This window comes from Poecilia reticulata, chromosome 7, assembly GCF_904066995.2.
Source record: "Poecilia reticulata chromosome 7, P_reticulata-male-v2, whole genome shotgun sequence".
NCBI classification, from domain to species: domain Eukaryota; kingdom Metazoa; phylum Chordata; class Actinopteri; order Cyprinodontiformes; family Poeciliidae; genus Poecilia; species Poecilia reticulata.
In genome coordinates, this window is record NC_088836.1 from 27009931 (window position 1) to 27027701 (window position 17771).

General features: G+C 37.5%; 1 protein-coding gene and 1 long non-coding RNA gene across 2 annotated transcripts; one reads left to right on the plus strand and one right to left on the minus strand.

Moving 5' to 3' along the window:
- The first annotated feature begins 1882 nt into the window (after nt 1-1882).
- LOC145552280 (uncharacterized) lies at nt 1883-16068 on the plus strand. Its single transcript, XM_081609219.1, has 5 exons — nt 1883-6569; nt 6650-6769; nt 6876-7071; nt 10961-11130; nt 15732-16068. The coding sequence occupies exons 1-5, from the start codon at nt 6543-6545 to the stop codon at nt 15780-15782; spliced, it is 564 nt and encodes a 187-aa protein (XP_081465345.1). The 5' UTR covers nt 1883-6542; the 3' UTR covers nt 15783-16068.
- LOC145552281 (uncharacterized) lies at nt 1978-16773 on the minus strand. The gene is made up of 3 exons (XR_014088274.1): nt 16495-16773; nt 13518-13616; nt 1978-2066 (listed from the first exon to the last, which is right to left on the minus strand). It is a non-coding gene; the product is annotated as an uncharacterized LOC145552281 (long non-coding RNA).
- Nucleotides 16774-17771: the final 998 nt, after the last annotated feature.

A 17771-nucleotide genomic window follows, 5' to 3' on the forward strand; every position in this document is an offset into this window, starting at 1 on the left:
GCATGTGAAAAGAAAAATATTATGATTTATGTGTTCGCAGCACATGGGGCTGGAGAAACAGGCTGCAAACACAATGTTGACATAGTAACGCCTCATAAAGCTCATGTGGTGAAACTCCCTGAGTTACCTTCGCCTGCATGCTGTGTGGATCCGTAATCCGTGTTTTAGTTGTTTAGCACAGATAAGACGTAAAAGGCATGAAATATTTCCTTTTTTCTGTCTCTAGCTACGTTTTATCGAAACTCTCCCCAAAGTGTTGGGGTAAAATGAGATTTTTAGCATCTAACCCACCAATCTGTGAAACAAAGTAATTGAAAAAAACAATTAGTAAGCTGTTTTTATCTTGAAATTAACTGGACAATGATCCACCTGTAAATCAGGAAAAACAGTGGACTTGGTTTATGTGTTGTGTAAGCTGATAAAAGACAACGGTCTCTAACACAGGTTGGGCTCAACTGTTCACTGCAAAAACTAAATCTTACAAAGTATTACTGACTAGTTTCTAGTGCAAATATCTTAGTATGTGATAAAACTAACTTACAAATAACTTTTCAGAAAATATAGGAGCTTGTTTTAAGTCTAATTTCTTAATATTGATTTAAAAAGTACTAGTTCTACTGGCGGGCTGCGCAGTTGGTAGAGCTATTGCCTTGCAGCAAGAAGGTTCTGGGTTCAATTCCCAGCCCCGGTCTTTCTGCATGGAGTTTGCATGTTCTCCCTGTGCATGCGTGGGTTTTCTCCGGTTACTCCGGTTTCCTCCAACAGTCCAATTGGCCTCTCCAAATTGCCCCTAGGTGTGAGAGTGTGTGTGCATGGTTGTTTGTCCTGTGTGTCTCTGTGTTGCCCTGCAACAGACTGGCGACCTGGAGAGGAAACACCAGCAACCCTCCCGACCCCACTGAAGGACAAGGATGCAGGAAAATGGATGGATGGATAGTTCTACTGGCAAATTGTTTCACTTATAACATGAAAAAATGTCTTATAAATAAAAAAAATCTACTTTTTAAAAAATCAATATTGACAAATTATTTACTTAAAACATTTGCGTTAGTTTAATTTTGAGTCAGTAAGTGCTACATTATTTCATTTATAACATGGGAAAAATGTCTGCTAGAAATAATCTTTCAGTGGAATAGAACTGGGTTGCTAGGCGACGGGCTTGGCTTGGCTGTGGTTGCTAGGTAATGACGTAGCGCCTGGCCCTCGCTCATGAAATAAGTTTAAAAAAAAAAATCTAATACTTTTTAAAATCAATATTAAGTTAAAACAAGCTCTTATGCTTCCTGAAAAGCTACTTGTAAGTTAGATTTGTCTTATTTCAAGTACACAAAAAAATGTTTTAATTATAAACTAGCTAAAAATGCAGTTTTGCTGCTCATGATTTATATGCAAACATAAATATACAAACGCTTAACAGTTGGTCATAAAGTGACAGCTAATGTTTACTATAGTGTTATGTATCATCAGCTAACTTCCTGTCTGTCACTGTGATGGAAACACAAGCTACTCTAAAATTTCCGGCTGCTTTGAGATTTCAGTACAAATTGTGGACCAACACCAGAAGACAACATGGCTTCTCAAATCCCCACTGATTGGGAAAACATTGGAGTCTTTCCTCTCTTCCTTCAGACTTAATATGAGCAGAAATACTTCATAATACAATTATTCAAGTAAAAGTAAAGAAGTACAAAGTGGTAAAAATACTCCTAAAGGTCTTGTTTTGTTTTGGTTATTTTTTCAAAAGAGCTACTCAAGTCAATGAAATTGACTTAAGTAGCTTTTTAAACTACCAACTCTGCTGGTAATGTAAAATGACATGTATGCTAACAAAGTTAACTTAATAATAATAAACTTAATATAAAACATTACTGTAATGTTGTACTACTTTACTAGTAAAGATACAGTAGTCTAGGTGAAGAAAGCTAATTTTATCTGGTGGTGTCGTCTGTCTTCCTCCCTGGCGCTGAAGCTCAGTGGCACTGCTCGGGTCCATCAGAAAGCCATATATCTGTCAAACCCTTGTAAACATGCTGTGGTCTTCATGGGAAAGTCTCTGCGTACAGGACCTATGGGAGGGACGGCGGAACCATTGGGATGTTTCATTTCAGCAAACGGAGCAAACAGTCAGAGGATTTCCTCAATCAGGGGCGACAGAGTGTGCAACGAACAAGCTCGCTGACAGAAACATGGAGGCCCAAGCTTGCAGCTGGGCGTGCTAACAACCTCTGGGATTTACCGCGGTAACACCCTTTAGCTCCAACACCAAGAAGGAGAATGCAAACCCTTTGCTCTGTCACATTTACACCAAATATTAAGCCTAGAAGAACGCACCTTTTAATTCGTCCAACTAGCCTGCAAATCCTTTTCCGCTGACCTTTTATTTCTGGTGATAAGCGGTTTGGATGAACTTTAAAGCTCCCCTGTGTTTCATGATGGGTGTTTTTGCTAAAGGCAGCACTGGAATATCAGCACATCTGCCTCTGACTGATATTCCAGGAATGCTGAGAGTCGTGCTTTTACATTTGAAGTTTATGTCCAGCTCTGGGTTTACTCCGGGTCATGGAGCTAAAACTGCTCGCAGCTGCAGTCGCTGGTGTCCAGTGGGAGGAGGATGAAAAACAAAGCAAAAAAAAAACTCATTTTCCCTAAAATTCAGTTGTAAAATCAGTAAAACTTTCTGTGCCTTTGCTCTTGCAGTGCCAGCTGCTGCTGAATGAGGTATTGTTTGATGCAGTTGGGGGAATCCAGAGACCTCTCTCTTCCCTTTTCCATAAAGTCACTCTGCTATTAATAACCATATATCGCCCTCCTTTGTCAACAGGAGCGACACATACAAATAATATGGCTGAGAGGAAGACAATGGTTAGTTCCCTGTGGCCAAAACAACAGGATGAGCCTGACACTTAAGTGTGTGTGTGTGTGTGAATGATTGATGCGGGTCTACTGTTAGAAGAAAGAGCTCATTGACCCTCTTAAATCCTCTTTCATTTCCAAAAACATTTAACGTTACTGTCTCTGATCTCACGTTTGATGTGCAGTCATGAAAGAAAGTACAACCCTTCCAGTTCCAGAGGCTATAGCAAAAATGATTCAACTATTAGATTTGCAAAGATGATTTTAATTGAAACTCCATGGTTTTATTTATTGAATAAAATATGAAATAGAAATGGAAAAGTGTCTGAAAAACCCAAGAATTTTAAGGAAAGACACTTTGAACCCAAATTAACTGGGGAATTTGCAAGTTGTTTTGATGCTAACTACCCGTAGCAACATTAGCTAGCCAGCTAGCAAAATCTTTCTCTCTATTTTATTTCTTCAAACACTAAATGAATATGAGAACAAACAGAAGTTATGCAGTAATGTGTGTAATACTAGTTACTTTCGGTACAGAATTGCTTATAAATACTTTAAATGTATGGCAGCCATATTGGATAGGAGCTCTGGAATGCTACATTTCTGACTTTCCCTGTAATAATGCATATTTAAGTGGAGCGCTACATTAGTATTTTCAGCTACAAAGAATGTATAAATGTTATAAGTACAAAGGTAAGCACTGTACTGACAAGTCAGAAGACCAGAGTTGCAAATTTTGTTGCAAATTTTTGAACCGCTAACTAGGAGTAGCAACGCAAGCTAATTGCAACATTTCTCTCTGTTTTAAGCGTTGAAACACTGAAGGAATATGAGAACAAACAGAGGTTATGCAGTACTGTGTGTAGCACTAGTTACATCAGATACGTGCTGTTATATGTGCTAATAAATGCTTTATTCCAGCAATTTTCCCTACGTTTAAATATTGGATAGGAACTTAGGAATACTTGACCTCTGACTTCCCCAGTGTTAATGTTGACTTCAGGGGACGCTACTTTAGGATTTTCAGCTACAATGAATGTATAAAACCTGATTTATGAGTACAAAGTTACGCTCACATTAATCCTAATCTGGTCAGAAAACCAGAGTGAGTTGCTAAGTTTTGAACTGCTAAATAGGAGTAGCAACACAAGCCAATTGTAACATTTTTCTCTGCTTTCTGTATTCAAACACTGAAGGAACAAACAGGAGTTTTGCAGTAATGTATGTGACACTGTTTACATAAGATACAAGCTGTCAGAAGTGCTAATAAATGCTTCCCCACATTAAAGTGTGTGACAGCTGCTAACTAGTATCAGCAACACAAGCTAATTGCAACATTTTTCTCTGTTTTATGCATTAAAATGACATATTGAGAAACAGATTGCACAGGACTGTGTGTACCTTTGTTTTATAACACACAAACTGTTATAAGGATTGTGCTGTTCACTGCTAGCAACACAGGCCAATTAAAACAAACATATTTCTCTCCAGTTTATGTACTCAGTCATTAAAAGAACAAATAAATGCTTTTGTACAGTACTATGTGTGCCTCTGGAGTAATCCCATAAAATCCACCAAAGGTGCAAATTAATAGTTTCTACCTGCATCTTTAGCTGTGTGTTGTGTGGCAGCCATATTGGCTACTGAACCTCAAGCTGCTTAGCAACCTCTGACTTTTCCAGTGGGAATTGAAACTGCAGGGAGATTTCAGGTTTTGTTTCTGACTAGTAACACAGAAAATCAGACTTCATAATTCAAAGACAAGATAACATGACTGAAACAGTAGCAAGATGTTGTGTGGTTGACTATTATTAGCAATTTATTAATTGTTTGTAGTAGAATTTTTTCCTGTTTTGTACAGTGATTCAAGACCAGAAAAATAAATTTTACTTTTTTAGACTTTTACATGCATTGTTGGGGTTGTTTGGCTGCACAGTGGGGCAGTTGTTACCATCCAGCAAGAAGGTCCTGGTTTGAATCCCAGCCTGGGTCTTTACTCCAACTTCCTTCCACAGTATATGACTGTTAGGTTATCTGGTCTCTCTAATTTTCCTTACACATGAGTGTGTTCATAGTTATTTGGCAAATTGTAACCTTCCGAAAGTAATAACCTAAGTAATTTTTTGCCAAGAGCAATTTTGGCAGAAAAAAAAAAATCACTTTTGGCAAGAAGGAGAATGTGACGATATGTCTGTGATAGACTGATTGACCACCGACGATTGGCCCCAGCTTTAGATTTCACATGCAGCTCTGCAAAAAACTAAGAGCCCACTGCACTGAACCCCACTGAAAACCTCCTGGTTATTTCACTCTGACATTGATTTCTGAACTCTTCCTGAGTTAAAACATTAGTGTTGTTTCTAAATGAATATGAACTTTTTTCTTTGCATTATTTGAGGTCTGGAAGCTCTGCATCTTTCTCATTTTCTGCAAATAATTACACATTTTTTACTAGAATTTCAGAGACATGTAGTCAGTAGATTATAGAATAAAAGAACAATGCTCATTTTACTAAAACATATTCCTATAAAAAGTAAAATCAAAGAAATTGATTTTACTCAGATTTTTTCCCAGAGCTGTATTTCATATGTATGGCAGCCATATTGGATACTCAACTTGGGATTGCTTCCCACTTTTTAGGCTAAGCTTCTGTATTTCTGAGTATTCATCAATATTTGCATAATTTCTGCAACAAGGTAGTTCAAAGTGCTTCACACCATAAAAGCAGCACAGAAACAAATTATGAAACAACTAATAAGCATTACATTTTATTAAATCCTCAAGCAGCATCAAACAGCAGATCTTTGGTGTGTTTAGGTGTTAAGCCGTTCAGTGATTTATAAACTACCAACAGTATTTTAAAGTCTCTGCGCTACAGGGAGCCAGAGGAAGGACTTTAGAACTGGGTGATGTGCTCTAACTTCCTGGTTTTAGTCAGAACAGCAGCAGCAGCAGCATTTTGTATCCGATTGATTTTTAAAGCAGACCTGCTGCAGTAATCAATGCAACTAAAGGTAATGCATGGAGGAGTTTCTTTAGATCTTACTGAAACATTAGTCCTCTAATCCTGGAAATGTTCTTCAGGTGATAGAAGGCCGACTTTTTATCTGTCTTTATGTGGCTGTGAAGGTTCAGATCTGAATCACTAGGTGCTTTTCCTCACCTGGTGTATTTATTACTTTTCTCCCTTACCATCCTGCTTAATGTGCAGCAAGATAATCCTGGGGTGGGAGAAGATGGTTGTTGCACCTTTGTATTTTAGATTTTCTTTCTAGTCTGTAAATTTTCTCAAATTACAGTTAAATTTTTCTAAAGTTAATCTTTTCATGCATCTTTATGGAAATGCCAATAATGGTAGATGTTGCTTTTAAATTTCCACTCTCTGTCTTCAGAGGACTGAAATGTTTTTTCTTTTAAAAAAGTAAAAAAGTTTAAACCCTTAGAGAACATTAATCTTTTTTATATCCTGAATTGTCTGCCTTGTTTTAATATAAATTGAATAAATTTCCTCTTCTCAACAGCTAAAATTACAGAAAGGCTGCAGTGTTCTCAGGCGCCACCAGGTGGCGTATACTCTCCATAGATTTATTCTTTCCTGTTTCTCAGGAAGCTTATGACTCAATTTGAAGTAAAGTGAGAAAAAGACCCCACTTTCACTGTAAGCACGGGAGGCATATGAAGTGTGGAATATGTCCCAGGTGATACTGTTCATCGGCGTAAGTCAGATTTAATTGTTAAAAATGGTCTTTTCAGAAAAGCTGTGTTGTTTTGACTGTTTCTGTTCATGTTGTCTCAGCTGCTGTTGGTGCATCACACAACCCAGACACATTCAGAAGAAAAAAGATGCAATGCAGATGCTACACTTAAGTGTCCAGTTTTCAGCAGCAAGGATTTCTTTTCACTCACTTGGTACAAGGTCAGTTTCACTCTTCCATAAATAATGCTGCCAAATTTGATCTCTCACTGCACATTGTCCTATGAGAAACCTGCGTTTCATGGTTTTGTTTGTTTATTTTCAACAGGGTGATATTCCTATTATCAGGAGGCGCAAAGATCAAACACAGCCCTCCAACTTCTCTCGGGATGTCGATTTTGGAGAGAACTTCAGTCTCTTTTTGCCGAAAGTGAAGCCTGAAGATTCAGGAACATACAAATGTGACATCAGAGCAATTGTTGGGCAGAGAAACAAAGAAGGCTACGTCCGTCTAAGGGTTAACGGTAGGTTTTGAATTTATACAGGACCCTTCAGGAATGCAGGACATTTAAACTAAGCTAAATATGATTCTGTATTCACTTTGCATCAAATATTCCTGTTTATGGAGCTACATAAGTACCAAGTAATATAACATGCAAGATGGAAACCGAATGGAAAAAAATAATTGTTGGTTTGTAACCAAAGTCAGTTATCTCCTGAGATAATTCCCTCATTTATTAGATCACAACATTTTTTGGTATTTATTGTTAGAGCAGTAAAAATAACCATGAAAAAACAATTTACAACCCTATGTAGTCTTATTTAGTCAGCTGTTTGGTTGCATGTTAATGCAGTGAAAGCCCGCAAACAGAAGCAAACATTTTGAAAAATGCTTCTTTTGAAAATCATTGATATTAAAAATTGTGATCAATGTAGCTAAGCTGCAAACATTAAATGCATTTAATCATATTTTTGAATTTATTTATCTTTATTGACGATCATGGGATCAGCAGTGGAGAAAAAAAAACACAGTATTTGAGATTTTTCACTTCAAAAACATAAAGTCTCACCAAGTATATTCTAGTTTCTAGTTAAAATATCGTTGTACAATTGAAATAAGAAAAAATTAACTTACAAGTAATTTTCCAGCAAGATATAGGAGGTTGTTTTATCAATATTTTCATCAATATTAAGAAATTATTTACTTAAAACAAACTCGTATATCTCACTGAATAGATATAGTTTTGTCTTATTTAAAGCGTGATAAAATATTTGAACTTGGAAAAAAAAGACCAGAAATACTTGGTAAGACTTTGTGTTTTTGCAGTGTTCTGAACATGATTAAGTTTGAATTAAGTTAAATAAAATTTCTTATCACAATAGAACTGTTTCATAGTAAACCAACAAATGCCAAACAAATCTCCAATCTAGTCACTGTATATTTCCAAAGGGGAATTCGTCTTCTATGCTCTGGAAATCAGTCGATTTGCATCCGGACCAAACTTTGATATGTCTAAACTAGACCATCCGTTTTTTTGGTGCTGTTGGATAAAGACCATAAAATAATCTGGATTTGGCATTAAATACATGGACTTTATGAATGATCCAAGTTTAAAAGTGAATTTTGCAGCTCCTGCTTTCTTTGCACATCAACAATTGACAACATATGACCTACAGTATGAAACTACTTATACAAAAAATAGCTAAATCAAAACATTACTGCTCTAATTAGACATATCTGTTGGTTAAATCGAAAATTGTGTCTGTTGTGAAAATCAAATTTACTTGTCAAAACTAAATGTGAATTCTGTAGTTTTTGGTCATTTCACCTTTTTCTGTTTGCATTTGTTTTGGGTATGAAACAGCTGATTATCATGGGACATTTCACATAAATTCGTTTTAAAAACAAGAATTGGATGCATAAGTTTGCATTGATGTTACAGCAAATCCAGAAAGTATTCACAGTGCTTTTTGGGGATTAATAAAGTATTTTTAAATTTGAATTTTCCACAGATTAAATTAATCTCTTTCCTCAAAAGTCTACGCTCAAACATCCCATTATGACAATGTCTAAAAGTTTGGGGGGGGGGTTTTGGCGTGTTTGGCAAATTTATTTGAAACAGAAGACATTTGGAAGTAGATCCAAATCATCGCCTTCACATGAAAGGGAAAAGATTCAGATGTTCAGGAACAACCACTAAGGGTCAAGTGTGTCATGACCTGGAAACTGGGGGAACAGCAGTATCTCTGTTCGCTGTGTGACGTGAAGTTAAAAGCCAACAAGTCCTGAGAGGAAGCTGCTGCTCCAGAGCTGACAGCTTCAACCTTGACTGGAATTTCCAGCTGCCCACATGATGGGCAGATGTCTTCTGCAGAAACGTTTTATGTATTTTAAGCAGTACTATTTCCTCTAGCACAGTGGTCCCCAAACTTTTAACTGTGAGGACCACATAACTTTTCCCTTCTCTGGTGGGGGGGCCGTAGTCAGTTTGTAACAGAAGAAGTGTTACACGCTGCCGGAAATTGTTGACAGGGGGAGAGGAGGGGGAGGGGGGCGTTTCTCGATTGATTTTTACCCAGACATGGGCACATGGGCAAAAACCGTTGGTGAAACGGTCACTGGGACTGACTAGTATATATTCCATTGAGGGAAAGTAACTTTAACATATGTATTAAAGGCTCGTTTTGAAGTATAAGTTGCTACTTACAGGCTTCGAAGAATTCGACCTGGAATGCGGCGTTCATAACAAACACAGTGTGTTCATCTGCTCTACCGCTAACAACCGTACTGATTAAATAACATAAAAGTCAAGCAGTTCCCTAAAAGTCCAACCAAAACCATGCAAAACAAAACACCCACAGTTTACAGGACACACTTCCTGCTAAAGAGCCCCCTGGTGGTTGAAGAAAAATCCACATATAAACCGGAAAATACAATATATGAAAAAAAATCTGAATGCTCTCTGGTATTGTTCAGGGGGCCGGACCAAATGTGGCGGCAGGCTGGATCCGCGGGCCGTAGTTTGGGGACCACTGCTCTAGCACATTGTTAGTAGCATCATCTGAAAGTAGAACTAGCACTTTTCATCGATACTAAGGAGTTATTGGCTTAAATTAAGCTCCTATATCTTGCTGAAAAGTTACTTGCATGTTAGTTTTGTCTTATTTCAAGTGAACTAAGATATTTGCAGCAGAAACTAGACAAAAAACAGTTTTTGCAGTCTCTGTCCCTTGTCCTACACACTTGAATTAAATGTTTACAATTCAAACCAACAGCCAAAAAGTGGAGATTTCACTTCAAAACACAAAATTACCAAGTATTTTGGTCCAGTTTCTAGGGCAAATACCTTAGTACACCTAAAATGAAGCAAAACTAATTCACAAGTAACTTTTCAGCGACATATACAGGCTACGTTCACGTCAACAACTCTTAATGTTGGGTGTGCTGGTGCTGTGGTGGTGCAGGGGTTAAGCACAACCCACATATGGAGGCCTTAGTCCTCAATGTGGCTGTCACAGGTTTGATTCCCGGCCTGGCGAACCTTTGCCGCATGTCTTCCCCTTCTCTCATTCCCCACTTTTCTGTCAATTAGCTATCAAATAAAGGGCACTAGAGCCAATAAATCCTTTAAAAAAACTCTTAATGTTGATGAAAAAGTTCCACTAGCAGATTATTTCACTAATACTTAAAAAATTATTTTTAAGTACTTATTACTTATAAAAGCAACAAAAAATCTGTGACTTGGAACAAGCAGGATGATCTTACTGAAAAGTTACTCTTAAGTTAGTTTTATCTTCTTTCAAGTGTATGAAGATATTGACAATACAAACTAAAACACTCGGTAAGATTATTGTTTTTTGAAGTGTTGGACCCAATTTGGTGTTCTGGCACACACACACACACACACACACGCACACACGCACACACACACGCCCCCTCCCCCCACACACACACGCACACACACAAAACCTGACCAAATGTTGTATGTACTTTATAGTACATGTAGAATTTTCACCATAAATTGAATTGGAGAAAATCCACAATTAATTCAAGTCTGTGGACCCAGTTACTGAAGAAATCAATAATCCTAAATTATTATCACAGCTATTAATGTCGTGAGTGAACATAAGCGTCAGCTAAAATGTTTTAATACAGTTAACTAAATACAGGAAAAACTCAGAGGTGAAAAAATGTTTTCCGTTTCTTTGTAAGAATGCTTTCTCCTGAAACCTTTACCAAAACACACCAAGCCACATCAAAAAGCAGGAAACGCTCTGAGGCGTAAACAAAATTTTCCTCACTTCTCTGTCACTTCAATATTTTTCTTTCTGTTATGAATTTCAGCAAGGCGTTGAAGCTCTATGTTTTTTATTTTATTTAAAGAAGCAGCTCCTGACATGTTTGTGTTTCAGATACAGAATGTGTGACTCCAACTGAACCGACGCCGACGGAGCCGACGGTACTGAACGTAACCCGGTCCAACCAGATTTGTCCAGTTGAAGACTTTCCATTTATGTGGACCGCAACTGGCTACTTGACTGTGGCTTTTGTAAAAGTTATTCTGTCTTTGATCAGTATTCAGGTAAATATGATCCATTTTTTACATTTATTTTAGGGAAATATTCGGATTTGGGGAGAAAAAAACATAATTACAGACTTTAAAAGATGGAAAGCTTACAACAGATTCATCGGATTTATCGTGACGAATCGAATATTGAAATAATGGTTTATAATATAATTCAGTTATCGATTAATCGTTAAGTGCAGACTCAAAAAAGAACATTTGGCGGAATGTTTAGTTACGCTCAGATCAGTAACTAAACCAAAATCGTATAAAAGTGTAAACATTTTGCTTATAAGATAAAAAAAAATGTTGTATGTAAATACCCAGAACTCCTCAAGTGGCAATTTTAGCTTCATCTGGTTCAAGTTCTATAGAAAAAAAATCTATTATCTATAATCAATAACTGTATTGATGTCAAGTCAAGCAGAAAGGTTTGAGCTTTTCACATGTTGATGTTAGAAATATTTTTATCTGCAGATGGATCCTTTCTATAAATGATCACGAAAGGGACGCTACGTTATTACATTTTAGCCAATAAAATTATTTTCTTATGCAGAAAAGAAATGTGTTATATTTGCATATTTTAATGTATTTCTAATAGTATAAAAGGGGTTAAGCAGTTAAAAAATCTGCAGAATATTCCAATTATTTTGATCAGATTAATCGTCAGAATAATCAATAGAAAAACCGATCACTTAAATAACTGTTAGTTGCATCTCTTATCTCAGCTGAATATACAGAACATTGGTGCATTTATGTGATGATTATAGAATCAGAACAACTATTTATTTTCTTCCTTTAAAGGAACAAGATGAGAAGAAAATGTCGTTTTACGATGATTGAACCAAAACCTAAAAAAAACAAGACAGCCCTTTTCTTCATTCAAAAAATATAAAGTTTTCATATATTTTGACTTTAACTTATTTCAGAGTTGGAGAAGAGGTCCAGTCATTTCGACATTAATTTTTACTCTTTGATTTCAAAATTAAATTTCATTAGATGGTTAATGTAGAGCAAACACAGCTGCAAATAAATATGTTTTAAAAACAGAGAAAACTGAATTTTTATATTATAGTGAGCTTCTAATGCAAAACACTGAAAAATCCTGCTTCATTTCCGTCTTACCAGGAAAATACCTTCTACATTTGATCTCAAAAGTTAAAACTTGTGGGTGTACAGCAACAGAGTTGCATGATTAACAGCTTTTGTTTTTCAAAGAGCAACTTGTGAAATTTTTTTAATTTTTTTGCAGAGGATGTGGCAGATGATTAGACACCAAGAAGAAACCCACAAAACTCAGGGCCTCAGTTATTCTCAGTATTTATACGTGTAGGCGATGTGACAGATCAGTGGTCTCTAATGCCTTGTTTACACGACAATGATCCAACGAAAATGGAATTTTTGTTTCATTTCCGTTAACACATTTACATGAAGACGATCTTCACACATCGAAAAGGTGTAATGCTCTCGCCACGCCACTAGTCGGTGCTAGGTTTTAATTTAGCAAATTTAGCAGAAAATGAGAAATGGTCCGAATAATGAAAAAGATGCAGTGCTTTTGTGATGGATTGAAATTTGATTATTTCAGAGGCTGACTAGTCTGATTTGGCTGACGCAGTGGTCAGATTCAACCAGCAGGGGGAGTCTAGCGCTTACGCTAGCTATAGTGAAAAGCACCGGAACTTAGTGATGGGTAGATGAGGCGTCATGTATCGTTTCGACACATCGCAAAACTGTGTCGATTCTACTGTCACTCAATACTGACACCTGCTGGACATTTAAAATTCCTACAGGTAACGTAGGAACCTGTAGGAATTAGGGTTAGGGTTGCTTCTTCTCCTCCAGATCTCCTCTAAACTAAAACACAGGTTTTAATTTTGATTCAATTAAATCTGAAAATACAGGGATTCAAACGTTTTTTTTTTTTTTGCTTAATTCATACTCAGAATTCTGAGGAAAAAAAAAAATTCTTAAATTTTACAATAAGATTTAAGTCTTTGTATTTTATTGAATATTATATGTTGTATTATGTCATATCTTCAGTTAAATTTAAATATATTTGATATACAGTCAATAAAGAATGTGAACATGTACCATAAAGTGAAAATTTAAGTGAATGTGTTTGGAATGACGATGCATTAACTCTTTTTTCCCCACAGATTTTTATTTAAAAAAAAATTTTTTTACAACATTTTGAAATTTAGTCTGTTACGCTTTTTTGACAAAACTTCTCCTGCTGTAGAAAAAATGAAGTAAACATTACATTTACAGCGAGCCCTTGTTTTTCTTAGTGGTTGCGTTCCGAAAATAACCTGTGATAAGCGAAATCCGTGAAGTAGTTACCTTTAGTTTTTAGTTATCACACAGCATAAATAAATACTCTACATTGAAACCAAAGAACAAACCTGTTTCCAGATCAGCGGATGTGCGTGTGCATCAATCGGGCATCAGTCATGTCATTAAACCGTCTCCTCCAACCTGCCCCGCCAGATTCACAGCTGTATCTACGGCAGAGCGACAGATCTCGTCAAACGAGCCTTCAGTCGGGTTTTGTTGCCTCTGTCCACAGTTTTTTTTTCCTGCAGGTATTGAAAGTTTCAATTTCCATCTCCTGAATGGCCAATCTGTATTAAATACCGTAACATTATTGGCACTCAAGTAGAGAAGAAGCGCGGAGACCGTTTTTAACAATCATATGGTCAATCAGGACGCAGAACACTGGGGAAAAAAAACTGCACAAAAAAAATCTGCGAAGCAGCGATACCGGGAAAGTTGAACCGCGTTATAGCGAGGGATCACTGTACGAAATAATTTATAAAAAGCAAAAGTAATTTGTAGAATGGCTGCATATCTGAGTTTATCTAGGTGTATCTGGGACTTCATTCTCATGCCTGGCCTCATAATGCCTCAGCATTGAAAAGGTGGATTTATTTAAATAAGACAGTTTAGTCAAACATATGCGACACTTAACCTGCAGAACATAATATGAAAGTAAACTAAGAGTCAGTTTCAGCTGAATTTGGATTCAGATAGATCAAGTAGAAGCTGACAAGAATCGGATGAAACAACAAAACTGAAAACAAATTTATTTTCCAATATAAGATCAAAATGGTCCCACACTGCGGAAACCTTTCGTTTGAAGCTGCTCCATAGATGACGCTGTTCCGTAAAAGATCAAAAATTCGTTTGGCAAATGCTTTTGACAGATTGACAGATTTACTTCCTTATAAACACAGTTTGGCGTATTAATGTCATTTCGAAACAGATCCGGTATCGGTCACGTGACTTGCTGAAACCAATACGCACACCGACATGGGTTTTGGTCTGTGGGCTTGACACATGCGCCGATGCATCGGTGTTGCCGGACCCATCACTACCGGAACTTCCTCCTTAGATAATAATCATCGCTGGAGCAGAAGCACCGTGTCCGGCTCTTTCATTAAAATTCTCCCCTTCTTCAGGGCATTTACACTTTCAGACCTCAAATAATGCAAAGAAAATAAGTTCATGTCCGTTTAGAAACAGCAATACTAATGTTTTAACTCGGGAAGAGTTCAGGAGTCAGTATTTGGTGGAGTAACCAGGAGGTTTTCAATGGGGTTCAGTGGCTCAGTGCAGTGGGCTCTGGGTTTTTTCAGAGCTTTACCTGTTAACATCATCTTTTGTAAAACAAAGCGACAAGGTTTGAAAAAACTTTCTGGTTCTCCGATTCCAGATGTGAGGAAACAAAAGAACTCATTTCACTTTTCCTCTCTAGTCAGTTCCACATAACGTGAAACTGCTCCTCTTCTGTCACTATTGTCTCTAACACTTTTAAACACATTACAAATGATGAAGAGCCTCTCCATCCATTCCTGCTTGATGTCATGGGGATGGAAACTGTGTTTTGTCCGATTTATGAAGCAGCTCTGAGTCACATGAAGGGTATGCACAGTTCTGACTTGTTGCCTACACACAAATGTAGTCATAGATACAGGAAGGGAGTTTTATGCTAATGTCCACAGTCATGCAGCAGGGGAGTGCATGGGAGTGCAAGGTGATGCAGTGATTAATGTGGCTCAGGAAAAAATGCTGTGGAGGAGAAAAAAAACTCAACTCTTGGTTTAGAGATGAAACCTTTGTGGTAGATAATACATCCCACAGGAGACTTACAAATCTTGTGGGGTGTAAAGAATTTCTAAAGAACCTGAGCTTTTTTTTTTAACTCCTACTTTTCCAAAATGTGTGTTTTAGTGCCAAATACATCCTAAAAGTTGAGAAAATGTGTTGACTACAAGGGAAATGCATTAAAATACAGCGAGAGAAGTGAAAAATGAGTTAAAACTGCATATTTTCAAATACACAGGTAATGTATAGTTCATATAAAATTGTCTTCCTAACACCTTAACCCTAATGTAAGAGAGAGCCGACGCCTGCAGCTTTGTTGTTAAGTCGTGTAGGCGGTCGCGCTCCTTCTCTGAGAGGCACCGCTTCCTCTTGCTGCAGCTGCTCTCCTGCAGGGTTTTTAATGTTATATGTTTGGGGGGAGGGGGGAGGAGGGGGGCTGGGGGATGGCCTTGTTCTCAGTTTGCATAACCAAACTGATGAGGTTTGCACTTTCTTTTTTCTCACTATTTCAGACGATTCGGGTAGTGTCTTCGAGACGTCAGGAGAGCATATTGCGCGGCTAACAGAAGAATTCCCATGGAAACGACAAAGAAAATATCTGTAAAGATGCATTTCTCCTATTTGTTTGCTTCTTTTTTTAATACTAATTGGGTTGTGTTTGTTTTTTATGTTCCTTTCTTGAAAAAGTGTGTCACTGTGTAAAACCACGCCACTATTAGATTTTTTTTTATGGTTATAAAAGAAGGTCAACAGGAACAGGCTCAACAGAATGAGAAGTATCAAAACAGAAACCATGTTTTTATACATACCTTAATATATCTGTACAATGTAAATAAAATTTCCATCATATATTCTGCATTTTGTTTCTGATTTTTCACCTTTTACATGCATTTAATGTTTTAGTCCACAAATCTTTGAAATGCCAAAGTCTTCATGCCTCTCCCATATTACTCTGCAGACTTGGAAATTCAAGAAAGCCATTGAAATAATCAATGACTGGTCCAGAAATGTTTTCATTCACACAAAAAACAGAGAACCCAAAGCACTGTTTTTACTCCTCCAGACCTGTAAGGGGCGCTAAAATTATATATATAAAAAATAGCGCAGCCTATAGGCTGAGTATGGTTAAGTATATGGGTCGTTAGCATTAAGCTTCCAGGAGGCTAGCGGTAAACACAAGAAGAGAAGAATGTCATACGAAAAAGCACAAGTCAAATAGTGCAGCACACACAACTTTTCCATTTTAGAAGAACCGATTCTAGACCAGCAGCTTACCAAAAGTGCAGGGGCTCAGCTTGGGTTGCTAGGCTAGGGTTGCTAGGTAACAGCGCTTTGCCCGTCGATTTTTTTTAACGGCTCATTTTACAAAGCGCATTCAAGGATTCAAGGATTTTTCAGATGTCAGACCAGCTCGCATTTGCTTGTTAGTGGTACGCAGGGGTGAAAGTAGTTTTAAATTCTTGGGGGTACTATGACAAAAAAATATATATACATACATATTACTTCTTTGTGTGCTTTGGAGTTTCTGTGCTGATTAATTTTTTTGCGAAGCAATAAAAGCTGGGTAGCTCTTGAATTGCTACAAAATATAGCTGTATTTCTCTCAGCCTACTGGCTGCAATGTTGACACCTTGAGATGCCATGAGACCTAAATCCTGAACATCATGGCATGGAGTGATCCTAGTTTTCCATGTCTGGTTTATAACCATTCATTTATCTTTTAAACTGGTTATATTGATCCTGTGTCCAGACAGAGGGATAATCAGTAGCCCAGCATCATGACCTGTTTGCAGTGGTGGGAAGTAACGAAGTACAAGTACTTCGTTACTGTACTTAAGTACAGTTTTCGTGTATCTGTACTTTACTTAAGTAGATTTAATAATGGGGACTTTCTACTTTTACTCCACTACATTTTACAGTAAGTATCTGTACTTTCTACTTCACTACATTTCTACAAAACTGTCGCGTTACTCGTTACATCCAAGTCGCATTGTGGTTTTTTTTCCGTTAAAATGTGAAGTTCAGGGTCTTAAGGTGGCGCTGTAAAATCCAAGCAATAACGTGACTTAGTGTCTGTTGTCACCCATCGGCTCCACCTTTACTCGCACGCGGAGCTCCAGACATGCGCAGTGGTTTCCTCTGAGCGGGAGGAGATGTTTGTCTATAACATAATAGCGCTGCATAAATTGATATGGCGACATGTAAAATCAGCAGCGCTTCGCTTTCACAGACGGTGGGGACTTCGTCCAACTTTTAGCGTCACTTGGAAGGAAAGCTTAAAGATAGGTAAGATCTGTGCTAGCAAAGCTAGCTGTACTGAGACACATGTTGCATCTGATGAAAAAAAGTTGTCACTCATGCGCTGAATTATTGTGTGGAGGTGTTGACTGAGGTGTCGCATATATGGGACAACGCTGTGACCAAAGTCTGCAATATAGTGATATGACATTCAGGAACGATCCGATTCTTCTGGACAGATCTTTACTAAGTCCTAAGGACTGAAGCCTCACTGAGAGCCGTTCTTTGTTCTTGTGTACACTGCGGTAGCTATA